The sequence below is a fragment of the Chelonoidis abingdonii genome, chromosome 1 (genome assembly GCF_003597395.2).
Source record: "Chelonoidis abingdonii isolate Lonesome George chromosome 1, CheloAbing_2.0, whole genome shotgun sequence".
NCBI lineage: Eukaryota > Metazoa > Chordata > Testudines > Testudinidae > Chelonoidis > Chelonoidis abingdonii.
The window spans coordinates 59,757,166-59,782,932 of NC_133769.1; the positions used below are offsets into that span (position 1 = coordinate 59,757,166).

The 25,767-nt window shown below is 39.9% G+C and overlaps 1 protein-coding gene across 1 annotated transcript in view; it reads right to left on the reverse strand.

The window, feature by feature from the left end:
- Positions 1-25,767, reverse strand: part of NELL2 (neural EGFL like 2) — a 229,530-nt gene that overhangs the window by 48,852 nt on the left and 154,911 nt on the right. The window contains exons 14-15 of the mRNA XM_032775057.2: positions 7,047-7,169; positions 5,580-5,675 (exon numbers count right to left, since the gene is read on the reverse strand). Coding sequence (XP_032630948.1) covers positions 5,580-5,675; positions 7,047-7,169 — 219 coding nt within the window. The remainder of the gene's footprint in view (positions 1-5,579; positions 5,676-7,046; positions 7,170-25,767) is intronic.

Sequence of the window (25,767 nt, forward strand, 5' to 3'; positions counted from 1 at the left end):
GGGCTGGAACCCGGAGTAGAGGGCGGGCCCTGGTTCCCCCCAAACCTCCCAACTCCTGATCAGACACAGGAGGAGTTGACCCAGACTGTGGGGAAGATCACTGAGGTGAGCAAATCTGCCAAGAAGCACAGGACCCACCAAGGTAGAGGAGGAACTTTGTCACAGCACATAACTGCACACTATCTGCTTTCCCTGCTGCACTTTCATTTAAATGAACTTTTCCAATGGTTTTTCATACAGAATATTTATAGAGACTGAGTAGGCCTCTTACATACACTGAATGGAGAGACCATGATAGCTCCAAGGAAGTTATTCTGTTGTACTGAACCAGTAAGTTACATACAAAGTGACCAGCTTTAAGAAGGCCCAACTGTAGTGTAGTCAGCAATCTATTTCACTCCATATATCAGGGCAGGATTTAGGCAGACGTGGTGATACTATGCCCCGTATGCTGTACTCCTCAGTTATATGGGCTCTGTATCCCAGCAGTTTCAGCAAAAGAATCATTTGTATTTTACACAATAGTCCTGTCTCTTCTCTGTTCTGAGGGACTGTGATGGGGTCTACATTACACTTCTTGCCACATCCCACATCTGTCTTGTCTACTTGGACTGTAAATTCTTTGGGTCAGGGGCTGTCTCCTAGTCTGTTTATAGAGTGCCTAGCACAAAGAGGCTGTGTTCTCAGCTAGTGCCTAAACACTACTGTAAGACAAACACGTAACAACAATAATAATAATCTCAAACCCTTATAACATCAATTTGGCCACGCAGTTTGTTGGGGTTCACCAAGAATGCAGGTTCATTACTGGTGGTTGACTTTTATTTGCATTTTCTCATGAAAAGGTAGTCTTAATCAGTTTAGCTAGTAAAATAAATTTCATTTTGAGAAATTTCCAAAGAAAACTGTTTTTCTAAAATGTCATGAGTTCTAAATATGACATTGGAAAAGTTTATTGCGAGTTTCTAATGCAATTTGGTACCTAGAACCTTTAATGTTTCTGCAACCAGCCATTCCAGTTCTTTCAGAAAGAGTTTAGTGCTCTACAGGTTTCGATTACCATTTGTGTCATAGTTTGTTAGATTTAGGACCTACCTGGCCAGGGGCTGGCTGTAGTTCCTCTAGTTGAACACCAGGAACAAAAGATTAAATCAAAGCAGTTCTCTTGTGATGCTAAAAGTGCTAAAATATTCCGCCAGGTTTAGCAATATAAGCAAACTTAACAGGCTTTGTAGTAGCTTTGACAACAAATTATATTCCAAGTACTGGTACAACTATTTTCCTAAAAGCTCTGAGCACTGGAATTAAAGGATTTTTGCAAGACCCCCTTGGAATAGTAATAATCTGAATCTTTCTATTATCATGGTCAATGCACCTGAACAAATTAATTTGAAGTTGCAGTAAAGAGCAACAGTCACACATGCTAAATATTTAGCTTGTACAGAAGGCGGCACACAACTCGAGAGAGATCTTATCTATAGCAATTACCTAGGCAAATCACTGACTTGAGTTGAATTTTAATCTTTCAAACTATAGATATTAGAAGGGAGCTTACAAAAATTAGTTATAAATATTAAATATATTTTGCATTTTCTAGACCACCAAGTATTCACAAAATGTATTTTATTTGTGTCGTGAGGTTTCCACACACTACGTACACTTTACTTGGATAAAAATCCCACATGGGAAGAAGTCAAACAAAGTGCATTTCCTTGAACTCTGCCTACACTGTATGATATTAGTGAGCATTCTTCTGAACGTGGCTTTGGATGCTTTTTAGGCTACTTTATCATAAATTTGGTTCTACATTTAATTTAGTGAGCTGTTACACACAGCATATAGTGTAATGAATTTGGAGTCACATTGAACTGTATCTCAACAATTAATTTAAATGACTGTTTTGTATGTTAATTTATTTTCAGTAGATTTTCATGAACTGATTTATTGAAGATTAATTACTGTATAAATAATAGACATCTCAGGGCTCATTCTCTTGTCTGATGCAGGTGCAGTTACGGAACAGTAAATTATACCTAATCCTCCCCCAAAATGCTATATGTTCCCATCCTGTTGATTACAAAAACTGCGCCAAAATCCTAAGCACACAGACCAAATCCTCCTACTTGATTTGATACCATAGCAACACAAAAATGGTCCAGAGATATCCTCACAAAGCCCAAAAAAAGGGATGTGGCTTGTGAGAGGAAACAGGAATCAGCAAAAGTGCAGTAATAAATTTGGAGGTATGCACTATTGATATATTAGAGGAAATTTTCAGGGATGCCTGGGAGCCCATTGTTAAAATTCTGGCAATAAATTAAAGGGAGAGTTGTGGCAATTTCTCTGCCTCTGATAGAGCCACCCCATTCTCTGGATATTAGTAAATGATCCTTTCCAGATATGAATTACCTCTGGGACCCTCAAATATTTCTGATGAGAAAATTTTGTGGGTTTGCAATGAAAAAGTCTGATGCTGTCAGGTATTTTCAAAATATTTCCTGGGCACAGATGTCCCCAGACTTCCCATAGATGTCTAAATCCCCTCTTATTAAACCTACTGAACACTATGCTATACTATCAATTTTTCAAGAGCAAAGGATAAAGGTGGTTTACTAAATGGTGCTGTCTCCTCTTTTAGCAGCGAGAAATGGTTTTGCTTTAAATGGAAAAACAAATCAACACATTTTCCATTCCCTCCCCCTCCTCTAGTCAGCGCCTGGGGTTATCACAGACTCAGTGAGGGGCTTTTTGTGGGAGCTGCTTGTTAAAATGATGGTCAGGACTTCACTGACCTGCAGGTGGGTGCGGGAGGATAAGTATTTCAGAGAATTCCTATGCCTCTGCAAATGGTAGGTTATATGGACTTCATTTCCTCCCCAGAAACAGCAAAATCCAACCCATAACAAAAAACAAACAAAAAAAGGTGAGCAGCTGTGATCAGATGTGGTGTTTGAGCTGGAACCCACCTGCTATAAGAGTGAGGGAGCTGCTAGAAGTTTCTCTGCCCTTTACCTCTAAACCATTGGTCCAAAGTAGTGTGAATTTGTTGACTTTTGAAGTATGATACAAACTCACCTATTTATCCAGGCTTCTAGGGAGAGAGGACACAATAAAGACTGGTGATAGTGGACGCTGGGTTATTATATAGGCTTTGATTTAATCTCTGGTTAACCGTTTTATAGTTAGGGGGTGAGGAGCAACAGGGGGTCAATTTTTTTGTGACAATATGTTTAATTTACTGCAAAGACTCCTATAACCTAGGGTAGGCACTTCCTAAATATAGGTATTGTAAAGTGAAATAAATTAAATAAGAAGTGTGCAATTTAAAACTTCCCTTGGCAGCTTTAAATCTATCCCTATTCCTCCTCATCTGAGAGCACGGCCAACCAGTAGTGGTAAGGGAGGTATCATTGCACCTTGAGGGATAAAGTGAGAACACAACTTTCCAATATGCATTATTTGTGATATGGATGTCCTGATCATTTCATACCAACAAGACATGACTTTTGGAAGCTGTATTCTATATTCAAAGGGAGTGTGCTGTTTGGAGCTCAGATTTTCACTAGAGAGGGCTTTTGGATCATGACAGTTCTATGTCTGAATCACCCAGATCTTGCCTGTTATGAATAGGAGTGCTCTGCCGTTTGGTACTTTGATGGAATATACCAATCCTCTGTGTTTCAAAGTGACATATAAGTTAATTAGGATCCTGTTCCAGAGCTAGAAAGGAGGTGCAAAGTGCAGCTGGGCTATCAGACAACATACACAGCAGCATTTGTTGTCAACGTTAATAATTCAAACCAAGTGACCAAATCTCCTTGGAGTCTTCTAACTGACCTCTACGGGTTCCAGGTTATTCATTCTAGTAGCACTGAAGTCTGTGACCCCTTTGTGGAAGTCTGCTGGGCAATGGAAGATTCTCCCTGCATAGTCAAATCTTTCAGTGGTCTGGGCTGCCATAGTGACTCCTACATCACTTCCCATGATGATCCATGGCTCAGGGGGTGGTCCGTGTGCAGATCACCACACCTATATCTGACCTAAGTTATGGATCATAATTATCTTACTAAAAGGTTAAACATTTGGTAAAGCATATTTAGAAAATGTAGGGCAGGATTTTCAAATGCATTCAGCGCTCACCTAACTCTGCTCTCAAAACTCTCATTGGCTTAAGGGGAATGAGGAGGCCAATGCTAAGTGCTTGTGAGGCTCCCACCTTTAGTGTTTCATTAACTGCACACGTGCAGTACGTTTTGCTGATAACACTGAAATGCTGCAAACAGTATGTTCTATAAAAGGAAAAATATCACACCATCTTATAAGCCATCTTTATATCTAAAGCATTATTTTAGCATATAAACCACTACAAGTAAAAACACTGTGAAACCAAAACCATGGAACAGTTACATGAAAAAAGACCTTTATATTTTGCCCCACATCATTTTCAACACTGCAAAACAAATGCAACGGTCAAAAATGTTTGACATTCCTAGCTAAAGATACCAACCAACGGGGCTGCAGCTATTTCACACAATGCCCCTCCTGTGCAGAACAGCAATATCCATTCTAGTTACCATGACATACAGTGACAACAGGCAAATTTTTCACCTCTCAAATGGACCAGAATCTTTTCTGTATAAAAGTCAGATCAGCCAGTATTTTTACTAAATTGGACAATGTTTGCAAGTAGAATAGAGGTAGTGCTTCTAAAATTACCTCTTCAACCCCATGCTGAAGATTTATTGAAGACAATATAGAATGGCAACAATAGTCAATCACAGGTGGCAGATTGTCCTTTTAGTAGGCATAGCAAGGCTAATCAATCTATAAGCGCTTTCCCTTCTACCTTGAGGTCATTTACTGTTAGAATTCATTTAAAAATTCAGTAGCCAATAAAAATGCTGAAATTATTTATTTTAATTTAGAAAAATTATTAACAAGCGCTCAAGGTGTTAAATATGAGCAATCCCAGATACCTTTGTTTGGTAAAGCACTCAACTGGTGTAATTTACAAAGATCCACATTTTAAAAGAAAGCTTTAAAATAAGGTTTTGTGGTACTGTCATCCCCAGAGATGTCAAGCATAGAAGAAAGGCTGTGAGTGAAAGTAAAAGAATGGGAAGCACTGAATCCTGTCTTACTTTGAGTTCATTAAAAAAAGTCCTCAAATGAGGATGAATGGGAAGGTGGGTTACTGAACTATAATCACAGGTTGACAATAAGGTCGTGAACAACTGTTTGTGTTTATTTCTACGTGTCAGAGGATATACAGCCGGTGGGAGCTGCCAAAAACTATTTGCTATGAAAAGTGAGTGAATAATTATGGAGCAACAGAATGTAGGCTAGTCAATCATGCCTTGGTGTAAGATGTCAATATGCTGCTAGTTCAGATTGGTACAGTACATGCTTTTGGGAGGCATATGGGAAAAGTGAGTCACTGAGTTTATCTACTGCATAACTGAGTACTTTCCAGCAGCAGCTCCCTCTTTTAGGAGGCACACTAGAACATTTTTTTTTCTTGGAATAGTGTAGACATTGGCATACGGATAATTTTATAATAAATGAAGTTATAATCTTACCAGTTTCACAGTTGGGTCCAGTGAAGCCCTGTGGACAGGCACAGACATTGGAAGCGATGCAGGCTCCTCCATTCCTACAACCATCTTTGCAAAATGCTGAAACAGCAAAAGTAGAAAGTATCAGAACCTATTAGCTAAGGGCCAGATTGTGCATAGTAACTGTGCAGGTGTTTGTAGCCCCCCCAGACCACCCCCGATGCAGCAGCCAGACACAAATGCAAACTCTGCAGCTTTTCTTAATTCAGAGGCTGTTCCGTACTAGGGATATAAGACACTCCAAAAGTTGCAGAGAGGAACCTTAGTTACCTCTACCACACTAGCCAGATAAGCTGGCAGGGTGCAGAAAAGGGACTAGATTGCACCATGCTGAGACATTTCAGCCTGTGCACTACCTCCTACTTCACAGCGGATTGTCCCCTTGAGGCACAAACCTTCCTGAGGGCTTTGGGGCTCTACACTGCCTCCCAATACAGGTCTATGCCTATTAGACACAACTGAGCACTAAATCAATTAGCTATTTGATTCTTTGTATTCAGCTATTACATCCAAACTATAAAAAATGTTAATATCAGTCCAAGAGATAAAGCGCTTTAAAAACTGGCTTTACCAATTAGTGTCCAAAATCTGTCCTCACATTTGCATTTGTGCCTCACACTGATGCCAGTGAAGCTGCATCTATTCATTAAAGGACCACTTTCTCCAGATACAAATATTGGAATTCTGCCAGGACTCTGGGGGTTCTTAGATAATTACAGGTGGCCTGCACCTTGGCTTTGCATCTATCTGAAATATGGTACCACCACCAGAATGGGACCCAACATCCTCACATCTCAGTAACTTCTGTGAAATGCAGCACTAGACAGTCTAAAAGCAGCTTTGTGGCTCTGTAAAATTCAGCTTCTTTGTAAAACTAGCAATATAATCTGCAATGTTTACCAGAGTCTGACAGTGGCTGTAAGCAACCAGCTTCTCCTGGAGAATAAAGGTTTCAGGGTCAACATCTACTGCTGTCTTTTTTCACTTACAAAAGGACATTACATACGCAACAATATGCAATTCAATCTGTAGTTCATTCAGGTATAATAGCAAGTGATTGATGGTGAATAAATTGCATTTGGTAATAGGTTTTCCTAGCTGGAATGTTGTTGGTTACTGTGGTTATTTTAAACAGGCTACTCTGTATGAAAACAAAATTATCTTGGGATAGATACCAGAAGTATTTACTCCACCATTTCAGAGCTTGCAATTTATAAATGCTAAATTCTCAAACTACTTGGAACTTTGTAAAAGACAAAGTCAATGGATATTGGCCCATGCAATCCTCTTTGTGGAATCAGGACTTGAATACTAATGTTCTACAGTTTCTTCTTCAAGGTACACCAACAAATTTGTGTTAACCATGACATGAGAAATGTTATCAAGTCTGAAGACAATGCATGTTACAGCCCAGGGTTTCTGATAATTTACCTTTACACACGGTACCATTTCCTGTATAACCTGGCTTGCAGACACAGTTGTGCCCACCCACAGTGTTGAAGCAGAGTGCGTTTTCATCACAGCTGTGCTGGTTTGTGATGCATTCATCGTGCTCTGAGAAGTGAAACAAATGAATGTTATTGAATTGTGACACAAAGCTTTTATATTGCTGTAAACTATATTTCCATTAAATAAACCATAAACTCAGTAGTTACTAAGCAGGATTTGCATATTGCCCAGAAGTGGATTAAGCAGTGGGCAACACACTGAAATTTGACATATTGCTTTCCTTCGTTATTCACTTAGCACTCAGTTCTGATATTTGTTCATAAAAAAAAAGGAATTTGAAAACAAAGGTGTCTCTCCTTTTTCAGTGAAATGGGTCTTTTACCTTATTCTGTTCTTGGTTTTGGCAGATCAGCACACACAAGCTAGGCTGCTGCTTATATTTCCATGTTGCTTCTAGCAAATTTGTTAAATACTGTTTAATACATTTTTATTTATATACCATATGCCTTGCTCTGGCTGTCCAATACAAAATGAACTTCTGCTTCAGACATGTCCTAATGGCATCAGCATGGAACTGGGACCCACAAACTCCTGAAATTTTAATTTGGACTCAAGACACTTTCTTCTTTGGCCTTGGTAACATCACAAAGCCTGGGTTTCCAATTTGTCAAACAGGGCTAATAGTTATCTACTTCAAAGGGCTGTTATGAGAATTAATAGCGTTTGCATTACTATTTGCAAAGCACTAAAGTGCTAGTTATTGTAACTAGCAATTTCTTTACTAGATATAAAATTATGGGCATACAGAATTTGTTTTACTGGCTCAGGCCTCTGACCCATCACATCTGTAATTCTGCCTCTTATAATGACAAATATTTTGCTTCAAATGATGGTTAGAGCATCTATGGTGCAACTAGACAGTTGTACAATATTATATGGGCACAGGAGTCGGGGAGAACTCCTCTTCTGTTTGTAAGTACCTACCATGACAGGACCCTAGTCCTGAGCAGGGTCTCTGGGTACTAGCAGAGTACAAATAATAACCCTAGATAGAATACAAGCTGAGACCCCAATTCTGCAGTCTTCACTGAGTTGACCCTCCCATTGAGTGTAATGAGTAAGGACTGCAGGCACGAGTCCTGAGGCATGAGATTTAATTACCCCTGTTCACAGCATGGATAATTAAAAATGTTATTCATAAAATGATCTGGCTCTTTTAAAAATCCAGTTACAGTATTCGACTCTAACCTCCTGCAACAGTGAATTCCACAGGCTAACCTCATGCTGGGTGCAGTAATATTTATGTGGGATCAATCCATTATAAAAGAGAAAAAATGTCACAACTATGCAATTAGGCACAAAAGTATCAGTTGTGCTGTACTGATATCCTGGCTTTGTGTCATTATCTTAATGTTATTTAAACATAATTTAATTTCCTTGCTTTTTTCCTTCCATACAACAAAACAGAGTAACAACTATGGAAGTGTAGGAAACGTATTATTTACTTAATGCACAAAAATATCTTTCCATGCCATTATGATAGTCTCTTGAGTTGTAGGATATGTACAGCAATACTTCACAATAACTGGGATCCTCATTGCAATGTACTGAATTTTGCAAGTTATCTGTCACGATCAGCCAGGGAGTATGCACATCAGCATTGTTCCTTGGAGATGGTGGGGTTGGCCAAACTCCTTTGATAACATTCCAACACCCTTCACACTGCCCTAGAATACAGACAAATGTATACTGGAGAAAGAGGGCAAGTCACAGGCTGCAGATCTAGAAAGGGCAGTACAGAGCAGCTGTTGGGGAGAGCTGCAAGAGGTTGTGACAGCATCCACAGCTGCTGAGACATGGAGCTGTTGTGGTCTCCAAGCCAAGGAGACTTGGCCCTAAATTCCAAGTACTTAAATATATAAGTATTCCCACTGAAATCAATAGGATAATTCATGCATTTAAGAAACCAATTGGGGCCTTAGAGTACCTGATATGATCTATATCCTATTAAGAAATAGAAAACTACTGTACTTTTGAATGTTGCTTAGTCCAGAGATTACATTATAATGTATGTGAACTCTTAAAAGAGGTATTTTCCTTAAAATAAGAACATAAGAACAGTGATACTGGGTCAGATCAAAGGTCCATACAGCCCAGTATCCTGTCAACCAACAGTGACCAATGCCAGGTGCCCCAGAGGGAGTGAACCTAACAGGTAATGATCAAGTGATCTCTCTCCTGCCATCCAGCTCCATCCTCTGACAAACAGAGGCTAGGGACACCATTCCTTACCCATCCTGACTAATAGCGATGTATGGACTTAACCATCATGAATGTATTCAGTCCTCTTTTAAACGCTGTTATAGTCTTAGCCTATAGTCTATATCACAGAACTGTGTTAAACGTAAACTACTAAAAAAAAAAGGAAACTTTTATTGTTTTAAACCTGCTGCCCATTAATTTCATTTGGTGACCCCTAGTTCTTATATTATGGGAACAAGTAAATAACTTTTCCTTATTCACTTTCTCCAATCCATGGTTATAGATTAAATAAATACGCTAACAGCTAAGTAATAGTGCTTGGATGAAAAAAGATTATTTTTTTGCTTTGTCTTTTTCTGATCATATTCAAAGTGAGAAAGTTCATGTCAAAGTAGCCATTTTTCTTCCCTGTCCAAATTGTGCTAGATTTTTCTCTTTTCAACTAATATAATATATGATTCTTATAAATGATTCTCAGGATGAGGCTTAAGGGTACTTAAGAGCACTCTCCCATCGATTTGTGTACTTCACCTCCCTGAGAAGCGTAAGGGAAGTCGATGGGAGACGCTCTCCCATCGACACAGTGCAGTGTAGCCACTGTGGTAAGTGGATCTAACGTCTACTTCAGTTACATTATTCATGTAACTGAAGTTGCATAAGTTAGATCTTTTTACCACAGTAGTGTAGAACAGCCCTGAGATATTGCTAGTTTTGAAGAAAATGAGTCAGAGCAACAGGAAGATTTCAGATTCAGTTAGAGAAAGAGACATTTTGAAAAGTGTGGGGGGGGAATGAGTTTTCATGTTTTATATTCCATCTACATTCAGTGCTAGTATACTATTGTTAAAACTGTTTAAATTTAAGGCTCATTGACATGTCTGTATGCTCCATGCTAGAGAGTGGCAGTTCTGATTAGCTGTACATGGCTTTGTCATGACTTTGGTGCATGGTGCATTGAATAAATTATTTGGGAGGAGGGTGGTAAAAATCTCATAGAAACAAGGTTTTGTATGCATTTGAAAAAAACATTAATCTGACTATCATAAAACTAATGTCAAAGCTGTCTACCTATATTTATATAGAGATCATAATATAGCCTGAGATACAAGATAAGGCCTATCAGATAATACATATTTAAAAAACTGAGTACATGAATATTTACAATGGACTGTAATGGCATTTTGTTGCTTAAAATCTAAATAATTCTTATGTCTGTTATTTTGGTTTCTTTTTCTAAAAATGTTCAGTTTAAATAAAGACAGACATTATAGGGATTTAGGTGAGCAATCTCACACACATAACAAACCATATGTTGCAAACAGTTGATTTGAACATATATCATGAAGCAAAATCAACTTTTAAAAAATACTTTGCAGCTCATCTTTAACACCGGTTCTTCCATTTGGTAAGTATAACAAATTCTACACAAATTAGTACTGTAAATACAGAAGAAACATGTTATTTCTTATGGATAAAGTATACTAGGAGTTAATATTTATTTCAAGCACCTTTAGAAATAATGTGGCAGATTTAACAAAAATCTAATATTCACTTCACTACACTTCATTATGATGATGGCATGGTCATGGCAGCTACAACAGTAACAAAGAATCAAGGAAATAAAATTACTTTTGCAAAGAGATTTTAATGATCTACAAATCTGAATATGTATAAATGCATTTTCCATAAAAAGCAAATGCACTGGTTTCAGTGATTACTTCTAAAGCTATATTATCTAATACATCTAAAATCCATTTAACACTAGCCAGGACTCTGCTCAAGTGCATTAACATTCATAATATCTCTGCTTTGGGAATCAACAGAAGCCTTAAATATGGTATTCATGTTGATTAAGCTGTTCCTAGAGTAGTGGACTCTACCGAGACAAAAACAGTTTTAGCTCCAGAATTCAGCAAGCTTTTGCTACTACTTCACAGTGACAATAAGTGCATATGTACAATCCATTCAGATCCTTCAGAAAACAGATGCCTTAGTTAAAGAAATATAAAAGTGTGAGTATGCAAGTTGTTTCCCTATGTTTATATAAGCTAACTGCAGAGTTGGGCCACCTTTACTGATACACTATATTTCATTTTACTTCTTTACAAAACAGCACTCAGCACTGTATTTCAGAAAGGCTTCTATTTGACAAAATTACTTTGCTCCAAAAGACAGACTACAAAGTCCTAAACATAAATAAAGCTGATAGTGACTCCTGATTGTGGAGGTAAATAGCAGTACTTGCAAGGGCAAAAGTACTTCCTCATAGGGACAGATCCCCAGCTGGTGTAAATTGTCCCAGCTGCAGTGACTTCAGTGCAGCTAGAACAATTACACCAACTGTCTCAAGTTGCATGAAGAGTTCTGAAGAACAAAGGTAGTAAATTCCAGTGCACTATATACACAAAAGACATCTCACCCTTTCTTTCTTTTCCTACTCCCATGCTCCTATTAACTCAACTTCTTCATTGTTCCCCTTACTCCATACTCCACTAATAAATATTTAAAACAATTAAAAAGAAATATGAGACTAATATGGCATTTATCACTCATCACTCTGCTTATGTGATGTGACCCTTTTCCATCTTCCTACTTCTCCTTTCTGTATTTAGATTCTTTAGGATACTGACCCATTATCCAAGACGGTGGAAGCGTAAGAGTAACTATTTTAGTACAGCAGTAACTTAAGGGGAAAACACATTACCAGGATATTATAATTATCCCCAAACTAAGTATTACCAATCCAGTAAATTCAGATTTAAAGTCATACTTAAAAGAAATCCAAATGTATAAGGAATGGAAATGCACAAACGAGGCACACACATAGCCTTAACTCTGCACTGTAGTGACGCCCTGCAGTAACCATTAAGGCATTTTGTGATTCTGGGCCCAGATTATGAAAATGCTTTTAAAAGACATTAGGGTTTTTTCCCCCCATATGTTCCCTTTTAAGATGTCACAGAATCCCAAATGTCTCTGTGCTTTAAGAATTCCATGTGTGCCTCACAGTGGAGCTGAGATAACAGGGCCATGAGAAGCCTTTCAAGCCCTGATGCCCAAACTAGCATGAGGAATCTTTAAAGAGCAGGAATAGTTGGGCCAAGTAATCTACCATACACATCCAATCTCCTCATTCCACTGACACATCACAATCAATAGAATGTTCAGGATTGGTTGAGTTACCTTTGATGTCATAATGACTAGACCCGTATGAATAACAGACGTTTCAGTTTACTAGCAATCCCCCCCACACCTTTTTTTTTATTTTGAACGAAAACTGAAATTTTCTGTGAACTGAAAAGTTGAAAAAAATGCCATTTCGGGTTGAATGAAATATTGTTTGACCCCAAACAAAATGTTTTGTTAGTTTCAAGTATTTAATGTTTTCACATTTTTAAAATAAAATGGAAAGAAATTTTGAAACAAAGTCATTTTGAAATGAAAAATTGAAACATTCTTTGGATTTCTCTGGAATTTTTTAACACAAATAATTCAGTAAAACTGATATGAATTTATGCAACATTTTGCTGTCACTGAATCTGCATTTTTTGCCAACAAGTTTCAGCTGACAAACACCACCCAGCTCTAATAACGATACTGTTTGAGAGTCACCTGAACTGTTTAACCCAACCTAGTCTGTAGCTTGTGTAATCAAAACAATCACTAATAATTTAGCTTAATTAAAAGCTAATTCCTTCTTGTATAGCTCATACACAAGATTTAAACTAATTTTAACTAAATGGAATAATACAGTCTCTTCAAACTTTCCATAATTAGGATCATTTGGGAAAAGACAGATGTTACATTTCTTAACGGACCCAGTTTTAATTAATTTTAACTCAAATTAATTAACAGTTTTACTTGTAAATTCTCAGAAAATTCATTCTATACTCAAAGAGTGCAGTAAGTTGGAGGATGATAGACTGTATTTTTCATGCATAAGCAGCTGACCCCCTGCTTTAAGTGCAACATGAAATCATTCTCAACTATGGAATCATGACAAGTGCCAGCATAATGTGTCTGCAGCATAAATAATAGTAATAGTAATAAGTGATTCTGGCATGGTGTGTGCCTGAAATGGTTCTTTTCTTTGTAGCCATTTAGAGACCGTTCTGATCTCTGAAATGCCATTTGTCTGTAATTACTCAGTCCATCATTGTTCTTTAGGGAGAACAGCTGCCATTATGTTCATCCAGATGTCTGCGTCTCTTTGTTTTACTTATTCTACATTTGGAGTCAATATAACAACAAAACACCTAGTATAGGAGCCGCTAGCAAAACTTCAGGAGAAAAACCCTATCACTGGACATGGTAAAAATGCAGCAGCCATTTTCACATCCATTATCAGAAAGATTCAGGAGCTCACAAAGCTCTGTACTAATGAGAAGAACAGAAGGGGAGAACATATCAGGAAATGAAAGCTGGAGATTAAAGGGCAATCAATCATCTGAGCAATAACAGGTCAGCAGAGGGCAGGGCGATTGGAGACTGGGAGGGGCAATGACAAGGCAGCTGTTCTTGTTGGCTGGCAATATTAACTGATAGGGGTTCCGTGAATTGCCCATTTACAACTTGCCCTATCTCAGTTTGAGGTTAACAGAACTCATATAAATGAATTATGAATTCTGTAACATTGGTTTCTCGAACAGCAGAAACAACATGGTCTGCTGCCTGGCCCTGAAAATTGACAACACCTTGGCTGAAAGGCATCAGTACAGTTCAGGGCCAGTATTGGGGTTGGGAGGGAACCATATGATGCACCGGGATGGAAGGGGAATTTATAAATACAGAAATGCAGTGGGCTACTCATTCCTGCCTTCATAAATTTTAAATAATTGCTCTATACTGACACTACCCAAGTGCCATTTTTAACCTCACTGAGGGGGACTTCCAGCCCTGCTGCCTCCCATGCGTGCACATCAGTAACATTAATAATATCTTTAGCTATCAACATGATAAAATCTTTATCTGCCCACTGATATTCTTTGTCTGAAGAGAAGAGAAATCCTAAAGTTTATGGTCTGGTAGCGAAACCCCCTGCTAAAGTATCTCCCATCTCTAACCCCACATGATCCTTTCTCACTAGGAAAGCCTGCTTTGCTTTCTACCTCCACGAAGAGATAAGAAAACCTCTTAAGCCAGCTAAACCTAAGAGAAACGTTTCAGTATTATCTTCAAATACAGCTTTTCCATATGAAATCTAAATCCAAATCCTCCTGAACTGTGCTCTTTGAGAATGTAGTTTAAGAAACTCTCCACAGATTTTCTGGTAAAATGTCTTGTTTCACTGTGAACTCTCACACTCAGAGACATGACAGGGGTGGCTTCACAGACCACAAGGCCTGCTGCAGCAGAAGGATTAGTTCACCTTCCCACTGTGTTTGTGTCTCACAAATTGGAGAAATAGTTAATCCTCATCTAGGAGTTTCTTTGGATCATGTCTTAGTGACTCTAATTATGGATTTTATGGCACAGTGAGAGCAGGATATTTTCCAGCCTCTGTCGAAACACCGGACAGCTAGTGTGTAGGTTAAAGTTTATCTTCTCACATACCATCTGTGACACTACAGCCCATATTCTTTATAGTAATATTATTATGATATGAGTATGGCGTAATTATGATGTATTTTATGCAAGATAGATCATGTAAGATATCATTGAAAAGGTTATGATTTACTGAATATGATTATCCTACTTGTATGCATGTATCATTTTGGTATCTGAAGTTAGGAATATTGTCTATGTGTCTATGTGGCTTCTTGGCTATTTACACCTGGGGAATGCCCACTAGGCAAAAACTGTCAGTCTAGATGGCTGGCTGGGAATGGCCCATTCAAGTCAATGGACCACTAGGGAGAACAACAGATCTTAGGAGAAGATAATCTCCCACCAGGGAGCCTTCCTGAGGATGCTACAAACAGCCTCCACGTCATGGCTGCTATGACACTATGGGGGCATGTGACCAGATCACCTGGTACTGGATTCCATCTTGGAATTCCAGTGTTTTTCCACTGAAAGGTGTGAGAACCAAAGTTGGAGACAAAAGGTTCCCACCATACGCAAAAGCTATTTAAGGCAGCGGAGTGACATCATCATGAGTTCTTCACTGAATCCCCGCCCAAAGGAGACTCTTGGAAATACCTGAGTAACAAGGACTGAACTGGGAGAGAAGTGCTGGACCCTGGCTAGAGGAATTTCTAGCCTGGGAAAGGAATATCTGGGGGTTTTAAACTGCAAGCAAGAGCAGCTGGCCTCTTAAGAATCTTTGCAACCAGCTTAAATCATCATTTAGGGTGAGACTTTGCTACTCAAATGCAATCTCTTTACTATATTAAGCTTAGATTGCATTTTTGTTCATTTAGTAAGTAACCTGCTTTGATTTGTTTGCTATCCCTTATAATGACTTAAAATCTATCTTTTGTAGTTAATAAATTTGCTTTTGCTATATCACAAACCAGTGAGTGGGAGTTATAACTTGGGGGAAAAAACTGTTGTATATTCTCTCTCTACACTGAGGGAGGGGGCGAATTTCATGAGCTTACTCTGTACACATCTCTGTGCAGCGCACAATGGTATAATTTTGGGTTTACACTCCAGAGGGGAGTGTGCTCTTGAGCAGCTGGGCAGTTCCTTAGCTGCAGCCTCCCCATGCAGAGCTGATCACAGCAGCCTGTAAATTCTGCAGCTGGATGTGTCTCTACCTATGTGTATGCTGGTGAAAGAGCAAGCTTGGAGAGCTTGGCAACTTATCACAGCACCACAGTGTGAGAGGGAGCCCAGGCTGGTGGGTTAGGAGGGCTCAGTGGTACCCCAGTTGCAGGTGGCACCCAAGGGGAACCCATCACATCATCTTTGCCCAGTCACATGAGTTGGGCTTAGGGCATGCTCTTTCTTTTCTCTCAGCCCCACCAATGTAATCTGGTGGTTGCCAGAGGATCTGGTGTGTAAGCATTCCATGGCGTCTCCCCATTCATAAGCCAGTTTTATGACTTCCTAGAGCACAGGAGAGCCCTAAAGTGTTCCATATCTCATCCCACAACAGTTGGTCAGGGTAATGACTGAGACACCTCCACCTAACGTCAGCCCTCCCAAACCCCTATGTACAGCTGGGGAATAATTCCAGAAATCTCCAGTGGTGACTTGGGTTTTGCTGCCAGCAGGAACCCACTTTTAATTAAATCCTTCTACACTAATGTCTGGCCACAGCTCAGTCTACAAGGTCACTTATTATCCTCCTCCTAGCTGCATGGGCAGGGTTCACCCATGGAAATCCCATGATCTCAACAAGACCACAAGTCTCTTGCACAGACAGACTCCCTATATGGACACAGCTTTATGAGCCCTTGTTAACAAGGAAAGCACACAGTCAGAGGAGCTGGTAGCTCTCCCTTCTATTCCAGGTAGGCATCCATGTCCTTTCTGGCTCTCCTCTTGGCATCTCCAAACCCTTCACCTTATTCCATAGTGACTTCTTGACGTTAGGATCCAGCCATAGGCATGGTGGTCTCTCCAGGTGCTCAGTCTTCAGGTATTCCTCTGTTTGTTGTACCACCTCCGCAGCACAGACAATTAATACTAGCATACCCACGTCTACATCCTCCCAAGCAGACTAAGTACTTAATTATTACTTTTGTCCATAAGCAACTCCATTGTCCATTGCTGGGGTTTGAACTAGTCACTCAAGCACTCAAGCTCTGGGTAACAGTGGGCATCTGTACCCCTGACGAAAAGGGCTCACTTTGGAACTTCTGTCAGTACCCATTTCTTGAGATCTCCAACCAGACCAGGATAGCAACTCTGACATCTTCATGATCTGCAACACATCCTCATCTAAGGCCCAATACGAAGCTTGTGCTCACCTTCTCCATTTAAATGGCACCCAAACAAGTAGCTCAAGATTCTTGCAGCTCACTGGAAGGAATGGTCACATTACTCAAGCACACCTGTGAATCAGCCTCTAGTCCTGTTTTGGCTAGGGAAGGACTGGGACTTACAGGCAGCACGAGCAGCACGGTTAGCGAGTATCTGATGTGGCTGCTCCTAGAATTGTTACTGCAGTTTCTATAAAGCTGCATCCCAGGCTTCCTGTTGCAATGGAGACTGGCATCTTGTGTTGGGCGACAGCATGGACTTGCTACCACCCCTAAAAAATTCAACAGTAGGCATCAATGTCAAGAGATGTGCTGCCAGAGCCAGGTTTAGTGCTGGAGGAGTCTGCCTTTGCATCTTAAGCTACGCCTTATCACCAGCCATCAATGCTGCAAGAGAGCTGGTGGATATATCTCTGCAGACTTTCAGTGGTCTGGCCTTATGGGAGGACATTGAGTTCCACCAGAACTCTTTGTCTGGGGTTAGAGGTGTTGGAGCCAGCTTTGGTGCTGATATGGGTCTGTCTCAGAGCTGTGGGTGTTGGTAGTTTCTGGCAGACCGGGCACTAAATCAGGCTAGCTTGTCTGCTAGCCTGATTCTGGAGCTCATTTCCTCAGAGTCTGATAAGTCCTTCATGGACTGTTTCAGAATATGTCCCTTCAACATCACATCTTGTGATTTGTGTGTTCTTGCAGAAATTGATAGGCACACCTAATATCAGTTCTGTATATCTAATTCTTCTGAACAGAACAAACAAATCAGTCCATCACAACATGGTCAGGGTTTGAAACCTGCAAGTTTTGGGTCTGCCTTGTTAAGTAGCTCTATACAGGAGTGGGTTCTGTGCAGGGTCAGCAGGTATATGGGGGGAGGAGGGGGAGGGTCAGACAGTCAATACTCATTTCAAATGGGCTAATATAGATCACAGCAGTCATATGTCAAAGAATTAGAAGAGTTCTAAAAGTTTGTAGAAGACTCTTGAGGTTTAGCTAAAGCTAAGAACTAGTGAGCTGGATACTCGCCAAATTGTCTTGCTGAGGAAACTGACGGGGTGTCGTCCCCACCCAAATGCCCTCATATGTAAGGAGGCTCAGGGCATACTCACAACCCCAGACACTATTTCAAAAGGCTGATCTTGCACACATGAACACCTGCAGTAGGATCCACAAAGACACCTAACCAGGACTCCACCGCTTAGAGAAAGAAATCACAGTCTCATAATCACCCTTGGCTTTGCATTCAGGTTATTATTCCTGGCTCTACATCCCCATGGGATCACAGTTGGATGCAGTTTCCTTAAGGAACTCACTAGTGATTGTCCCTAAATAACAGTATCCAGGACCATGCGGGTTATTTTTACACACACACACTTATTTCTATATTTATTTCTATATTTGGTAACACACACACACATACAAATAAAACAGATTTTATTGGAGAATTATAGAAATACAGAGAAAACATACAATAAAACTCAGCTAAACAAAAATATCGTTACCTAAGACTATGACAAGCTCCACTAAACAGAACAAAGTATAAAGTATTGCTTGGGTCTCAAATACTCAAAGTGATCAAGATCAATCCTTACAGTTAGAAAACAAGCTAAAAACAAACCAAAAATATTTTCCCTGTAAATTGTTTACTTTAGCTCTACTCACATTCCAGGATGTGTTTGGCTCTGTAATCAGATTTCCTTCTTTGCTTTTGCCTGCTCTTGCAGTTTAAATTCCAAAGGTAAGACTTAGGTCCTGATCCTGCAAGCTGCTCTGCTCCAGAAGAAACTGCATCGACACTGAGCCCAGGGAGTTTGGGACTGTGGCTTAAATTCGTGTTTACATTATATCATATCCCTGAAACCATACCAGAATGGTAACCCTGTTAAGACTAGCCATTTCAGATAATCATGTTCTCTTCTTACCCCAAAATATCAAAAAAAAGCTATGCAGGTAGAAATTACATAGAGTTCAAACATTACTGCTAAATCAAACCACCATGCTTGCCTCCCCTACAACCAAGGGCTAAGTAATACATTCTTCTTACCAAACATTTTATGCTCCTATATTTTCAAACTTATTAAAAACACAGGAAAAAACATGAAGCACCAATATTCTTGATGAAGCCCACCACTCCAAGAAATCAATCCTCCGAACTCGAAAACTGCCCAGTTATGCACCATCTACCACTTCAAAACCTTTATCTTCATTATGTTTTTAAATGCACCATCACTAAGACATTGTACAGTTTTCCAGACCCCTGAACGTCAAAGCTAACAGTGTGTGACAGCTGGTCTGTCCCACGCTCGTCACATTCAGTGGTCTGTAACAGGGTAAATGACACAATTACCTGCTGTAATTACTGTTGCTGACAATATATTTTCCCTTGTGATTTCTTTATGAGATTCAGAGCTGCTTATCTTGTCAGTCCAATCCAAACCTTAGTTTGCATGTGATGCAGACATTAACTTCCTGAATATTTAAGAATTAATTCCAATATCTATAGAGACAGATATTTGGAATGATGAAAATAGTGTAAATATATTTTTGCATGGTTAAATAGCCTGTAATTTTAATGCTTTGCATTATAAAGCAAGTATTCATAATGAAAATATTCAAATGCTGTGGTCACTGATTTTATCAATACAGTACACTGGAAGAAGTATGCGGGGAATGGGTCATAAGCAGGGCCGGATTTACACTTTACGCGCCTCAAGGCTCAGCATCCTTAAAGCCCCTCCTCTACCCCACCTACAGCTGACCTTTGAGTTTTCCATAAAAAATGATTTTTTTTTTACTTTCAGGCACCCCTAGAATGCCAGCGCCCTTAGGCATATGCTTACTGTGCCTAACTGGAAATCCAGCCCTGGTTATAAGATGCATAAATAAAAACATTCACAAAATTTTCATTTACTAAAGTAAAACCTTATTAAAAAAAAATACAGCCACCCAGATTAAGTCATTCTATTCCTGATTATCCTCTCACTTCTACAGTATAACTCTATTGACTTCAATAGAGTTACTCCTGATTTAGACCAGTGTAAATGACAGACTAAATTCTTGTTGCATTTCAGCCATGAATGTATGACAGTAGTTATGTAGACATATGGAGAGTGTAATAGTTTGCTGCTTCTAGGTCTGGCAAACAGCCATAGTTTCCCACGGGTTAGAGGTGGCTTGTCAGAATCTTGAAAAAAATTCACTGAAGCCTGGTAGGTAAAACAGCCTCCTCTTATTAGAAAAGCTGTTCCCCACAATGCCAATTCTTAACACAGAAGCTAAGATTTTCATAGTATTTAGTGGAACTGCGTGAATTATTTTTTTTGACAAATAGCAAATTTGCCAAAAAAATTCTTTCTCAGGCTCACCAAGATTATTCGTGAATTATTTGATGAATAGTCTCAAATGAAAGAAATATATAATTTGTTAGTCAAGAAATAATAACTGTTCATTTCAACCATTTCAAAATTAAACATTTCGACTACGTTTCAAAATGTTTTGTTGAGAACTTTAGCTATATTTATTAAAAAAAGGCGGAGCCCCTCCCCCCTGAAAAACCAGCAAAAAAAAAACAACAGGTGGGAGGGGTTGGATCAAAGAACATCCTGAAATTAAACTAAAACCTGATTTAAAAAAAAGTGTCATTTCAGGTCTTTGTTTCATTTCAGATATTTTTTATCTAACATGAAATTTTTTTGGTTTTTCATTTTGGCAAGAAAAGCCCCCAAAAAATCATTTTGGGCACCCAAACTCACTGGTAATTAAAAAAAAAGATTTTAGTACCTTTATATTATTAAATAGTCTCACATAAATCCAATATTTGGACACACTGGTTTCAGAAGCATTCTTCCTCAATTCACAGCTTACCTCATCAGATCAGACTTTGTGCAATACAATCTTAATTGCATAATACATACAGTGGGGATTGCAATATCTTTTATATCTTAACAGGACAGGTTTACACTTCTTCTAGGTTATTAAATGGTCCCCTATATTAATATATGAAAAGTCTGCCCTTTTTCAATGTATTTAAGCTAGTCTGAGTCCCAAATTCAGTAACATTATGCATGGTAGAATTACACCAGGTATATTTATAGAAGTTAGAGATGAACAAGGCATATTAAGTCATTTTGGCCTCCCCGCATGTGATGTACCACTCTAACCAGGGCCCATGCAGGATTATTCAGAACAGTATATCTTATAATGGTTTGCCTGGATGAGTTTTAAATGTCTCCAGGCATAGAGCTTCCTTTGGGATGCTATTCCAAAACCTAATAGTTCTCACTGCAGAAGTGAGGCAGTGTTTGGCTCTTAATCTTTTCTCATACATCAGTTTCTCTAGCCCAGGGGTAGGCAACCTATGGCACGTGTGCCGAAGGCGGTACACAAGCTGATTTTCAGTGGCACTCACACTGCCCAGGTCCTGGTCACCAGTCTAGGGGGCTCTGCATTTTAATCTAATGTTAAATGAAGCTTCTTAAACATTTTAAAAACCTTATTTACTTTACATACAACAATAGTTTAATTATATATTACAGACATAGAAAAACACCTTCTAAAAAAGGTTAAAATGTATTACTGGCACGTCAAACCTTAAATTAGAGTGAATAAGTGAAGACTCAGCACACCACTTCTGAAAGGTTGCTGACCCCTGCTCTAGCCCTTTAATTATTTTAGTAGCTCGTCTCTTTACTTCTCTCAGTTTATCTGCATCTTTCAGGTAAATAGGAGCCTACCACTGAAGGCAATATTTCAGGTGTGGTTTTAGACGACCTGTAGAGAGAGAAGCTTTTATTTAACATACTTTTACTGGCCTTTCCTGGGGCATGTCACATTGCAAACTCCTGTTTAATTTGTTGTCCCCTCTTATCTCTAGGTCTCTATTAGCATTCCCGTGTTTCAGGTTTCTCCTTCCCATTGAACATCTGGATTTCAGATTATCATTCCTACATGCATTAGCTGCATTTTCCCAATTTGAATCTTGTGTTATTTCCTTCCCACCACTAATCTCCATGTCCCTTTGCATTATATCTCTTCCATTTACATGACTGATAGTCCTCCCTGTTCAGGACTATATTGTGGTAAATTGTGTCATGGAATGGGCCACCCAAATACCCCAAGAAAACCTGCTTCAATATAGAAATAAAACACCCTCTGACTGCACACATCTAGTTGCCACATATCACTCCACACGGGACCCCATCATCAAACAACTATAACCCATACTCAATTGGGATTCCAGCTAGAAAGAAATCTTTCCTGAACCCTCATTTCTGGCCTTCAAACAATGTCCAAACCACTGCAAGCTCATCACCAGAAGCAAGTTCCCCACAGACCAGGCCATACCAATTCACAGTGGCATCCAACCTATCACAACAACAGATGCAAAACCTGCAGACATATCTCCACTGCTACAGTGATCAACACCCCTCCACAGCACACTTTTCAAGATCTATGGGCCTTACACATGCCTATCTCAACATGTGGTGTACCTCATCCAGCGCACTAAATGCCCCAACAGCTACGTGGGTGAAACCAGACAATCTTTACGCTCTCACATGAACTCCTACAGGAAAATGATAAGAGACAAAAACACCACATCAAGTTGCGGGTGAACAGTTTTCACAAAGTGATCACTCTATATCTGACCTCTCAGTCCTCATCCTCAAAGAAAATCTGTACAACATTTTCCAAAGACGGGCCTGGGAGCTTAAATTCATTACTCTATTAGACAGTAAAAATCATGGACTGAGCAGACAGTGGATTTGTGGCTTAACTATAACCAAGTAACTCCCCCCCACCCCCCGCTGCTTCCTTGCTCCTCTTCCTTTCCTTCCTATGATGGGAGGGCTGTTAATAGGCCACTTCACCTTGAATGGTCCCTTGAAATATGTGTTAACAACTTAGGCTGAACAATCTGTTCTACCTTGTATTTAGCTGGGACACTCTGAGTAAATTTTTCTGGAACCTGAAAATGAGCTCTCTGTAAGCTTGAAATTTGTCTCTCTCACCAACAGAAATTGGTCCAGTAAAAGATATTACCTTACCCACCTGGTCTCTCTATATCGGGGGTGGCCAAACTGTGGCTCGTGAGTCATATGCAGCTCTTTTACCATTAAAATGTGGCTCACAGAGCCCCCCATGCCCCTCCCTGTCATTCTCCGCCAACCAGATGGAAGAGGGGGAGCTCAGGACCTCTGTCTTGCAGCGGGGTGGTAGGGTAGGGACTTCTGCCCAGTGGGGAGGGGGGGTGTCGGGGCTTCTGCCATGTGCGGCATATCTGCCTGGGCTCAGGACCTCAACAGGTGCAGGGTTGAAGTCTGAGCCCCATCTGGTGCCTCCCACATGGTTGAAACCTTGAGCTTCGGCATGTGTGTCCCAGCTCTCAAACTTCTGAAGACTTGGAGAGTCAGTAAGTTTGGCCACCCCTACTCTATACTGTGGTTAGTAAGCCACATTTTATATGGGTTGGTGAAGAGATACTCTTCAAAGAGCAAAGTGGGACTCTCCAAAGAGATTCTGTTGACTCATCCAGGAATCCTCAGGGCATCAGCACAGTATGTGCCACAGGATGGGCTCCAATACCTTTCACAGCAGACAGCATTGATTCCTCCTTGCCACCTGGTTCCTCTAGATGGCAGGGAGGGAGAAATAGTCCAGGGCTCTGCCCTCACCCTGTCCTCTTCCTTGCTCCTTTTGGTAGCTGCTGTGCTCAGGGAGGACAAGCTCCAGAATTGTAGCTAATCCCTGTGCAGGCATGCAAGGGCAAGAGAGGTTTCCTCTAACTTCTTTTATGTATCCATGAAGGAGTGGGCACAATCTGTCCCTGGATCATCTACTAATTTCAGTATGAATAATAACATGCAGAACTAAAAATACTTGAATTTTGGAATTACATGTGGGAGTGCAGATACTGAATGAGAAGTGAGTTGGTGAAGCAGAGAAGCCTGATAGGTTTATTTTATGAGCCAAGGCATTTGAGAGAAAATTTCAGCCTAATGCAATGGGCAAGGAAGTACCAGCAAGCATGCAATTCCTGCTGTTGTTAGTGGGTTGCACCACATGGGCAAAGCAAGTAAGGCCACTAATCCAAGATGTGCTTGAAAAGGACCTTTCCAATGTGGGAAAACATTTGTGAATCATTTTATCTGCTGCAGTGACCAATCACCTTTACTTTAAAGAAACAGTTTGATACAAGATTTAAGTGCAATCTATTTAAATAAGTGAATCAAACATTATCCAACCAGAAGATCTAGTGAGGGAAATATTAGTGATGAGATTTATCCTACAGATAGGATAATCTACCAGACAGGATTAAAAAATAATAATATTATCCAATACTAGGTGGTGGTGTGAAGATACAGTAAAAGAAACAGTTTGTCATTTAGCTTAGGTCAAGTTTACTCCTTATAAACATGTTGCAAAAGAAAGTACATAGACAACTATCACAAGTTGCTGTAAGAGCACTTTTTCACTGAACTCACACAAAGTGTGCTGTTCAAAACAGTCGAAGGATAAAGAATTAAAAATCCTCCATAGTCATGGATGTTCTTCCCAGAAGTAATTCAGAGAGTCCTATCTTCTGAAGGAAGCTACAGCCATTTTTATTAAAATGAAGCCTTTTTTATTATAATACTAAGGGGGAAAGTCTCTGCAGGCGTGGGTAAAATCAAACAATGGTACAGTGCCTTTAGTGAGTCTCCAGGGGCAGATGGTTATTTATCTTATTTTTTTTTCTCGTTACTACTGCATTATTACTTTGAGATAGGAAATACTTTTCATCAATAATCTTGCAACTGTCTAACACTCAGACTGAAAATGTTGGTTGCTAAATTATCTGCATTCGGACATTTTCCATACTCAGAAATTGGGCTACTTTGTTATGGTTTCTGCTACAATTGTAGTAGCTTTTATTTTTATTGTATATGTGCAGAAAGCTGCTGCCTGGCTTTAAAAAAGCATAACAGCCTAACCTCCAACAACCTGAGTATTTCTGTTTAAAAGCTGCCCTCTGCATCGACTGGCCCCAGCTTCTCTCATGGATGTTGGGCTAGATTCTCTCCCACGTCAGGCCAGCAGACAGATCTGCTCGCCTGAGGATTCTTCCAGCATGAGGAAATTCCTAACAGGTACATAACAAATAGAGCTGCTTCCCCCGCCACAATCTCCACTCATAGTCCCAGCATAGTAGATGCTTTGGGGATGTTGTCAAGCTGGAGCTGGGGGAAGGGAATGTGTCTCCAGTCCCAGGATCCATAACTAGTGGACATAGGTTAGAGCAGCTTTGAAGCTGCTTTGAATGGAGTCAGGGCCCAGGTTGGTAGAAAACCAGCCCCAGGATCAGGGAACAGCAGCTATCTCCTTTGTGGGTAGTAGTTGCAGCTGAGGTTCCAGGTCCTTATCTTGCCCTAAACCCATTACTGCTCATCTAGCTCTAGCGTGTTTTTTTCCCTCTACAATATCATACTCCTCTTGGTGACAGAGCCTGCTTTCCTGGAACTCCTGATGCCTGGGAGAGATGTAATTTATCTCCCTGATTAACTGATTCTCACCTCACTTCCAATGGAACAATATCTTCT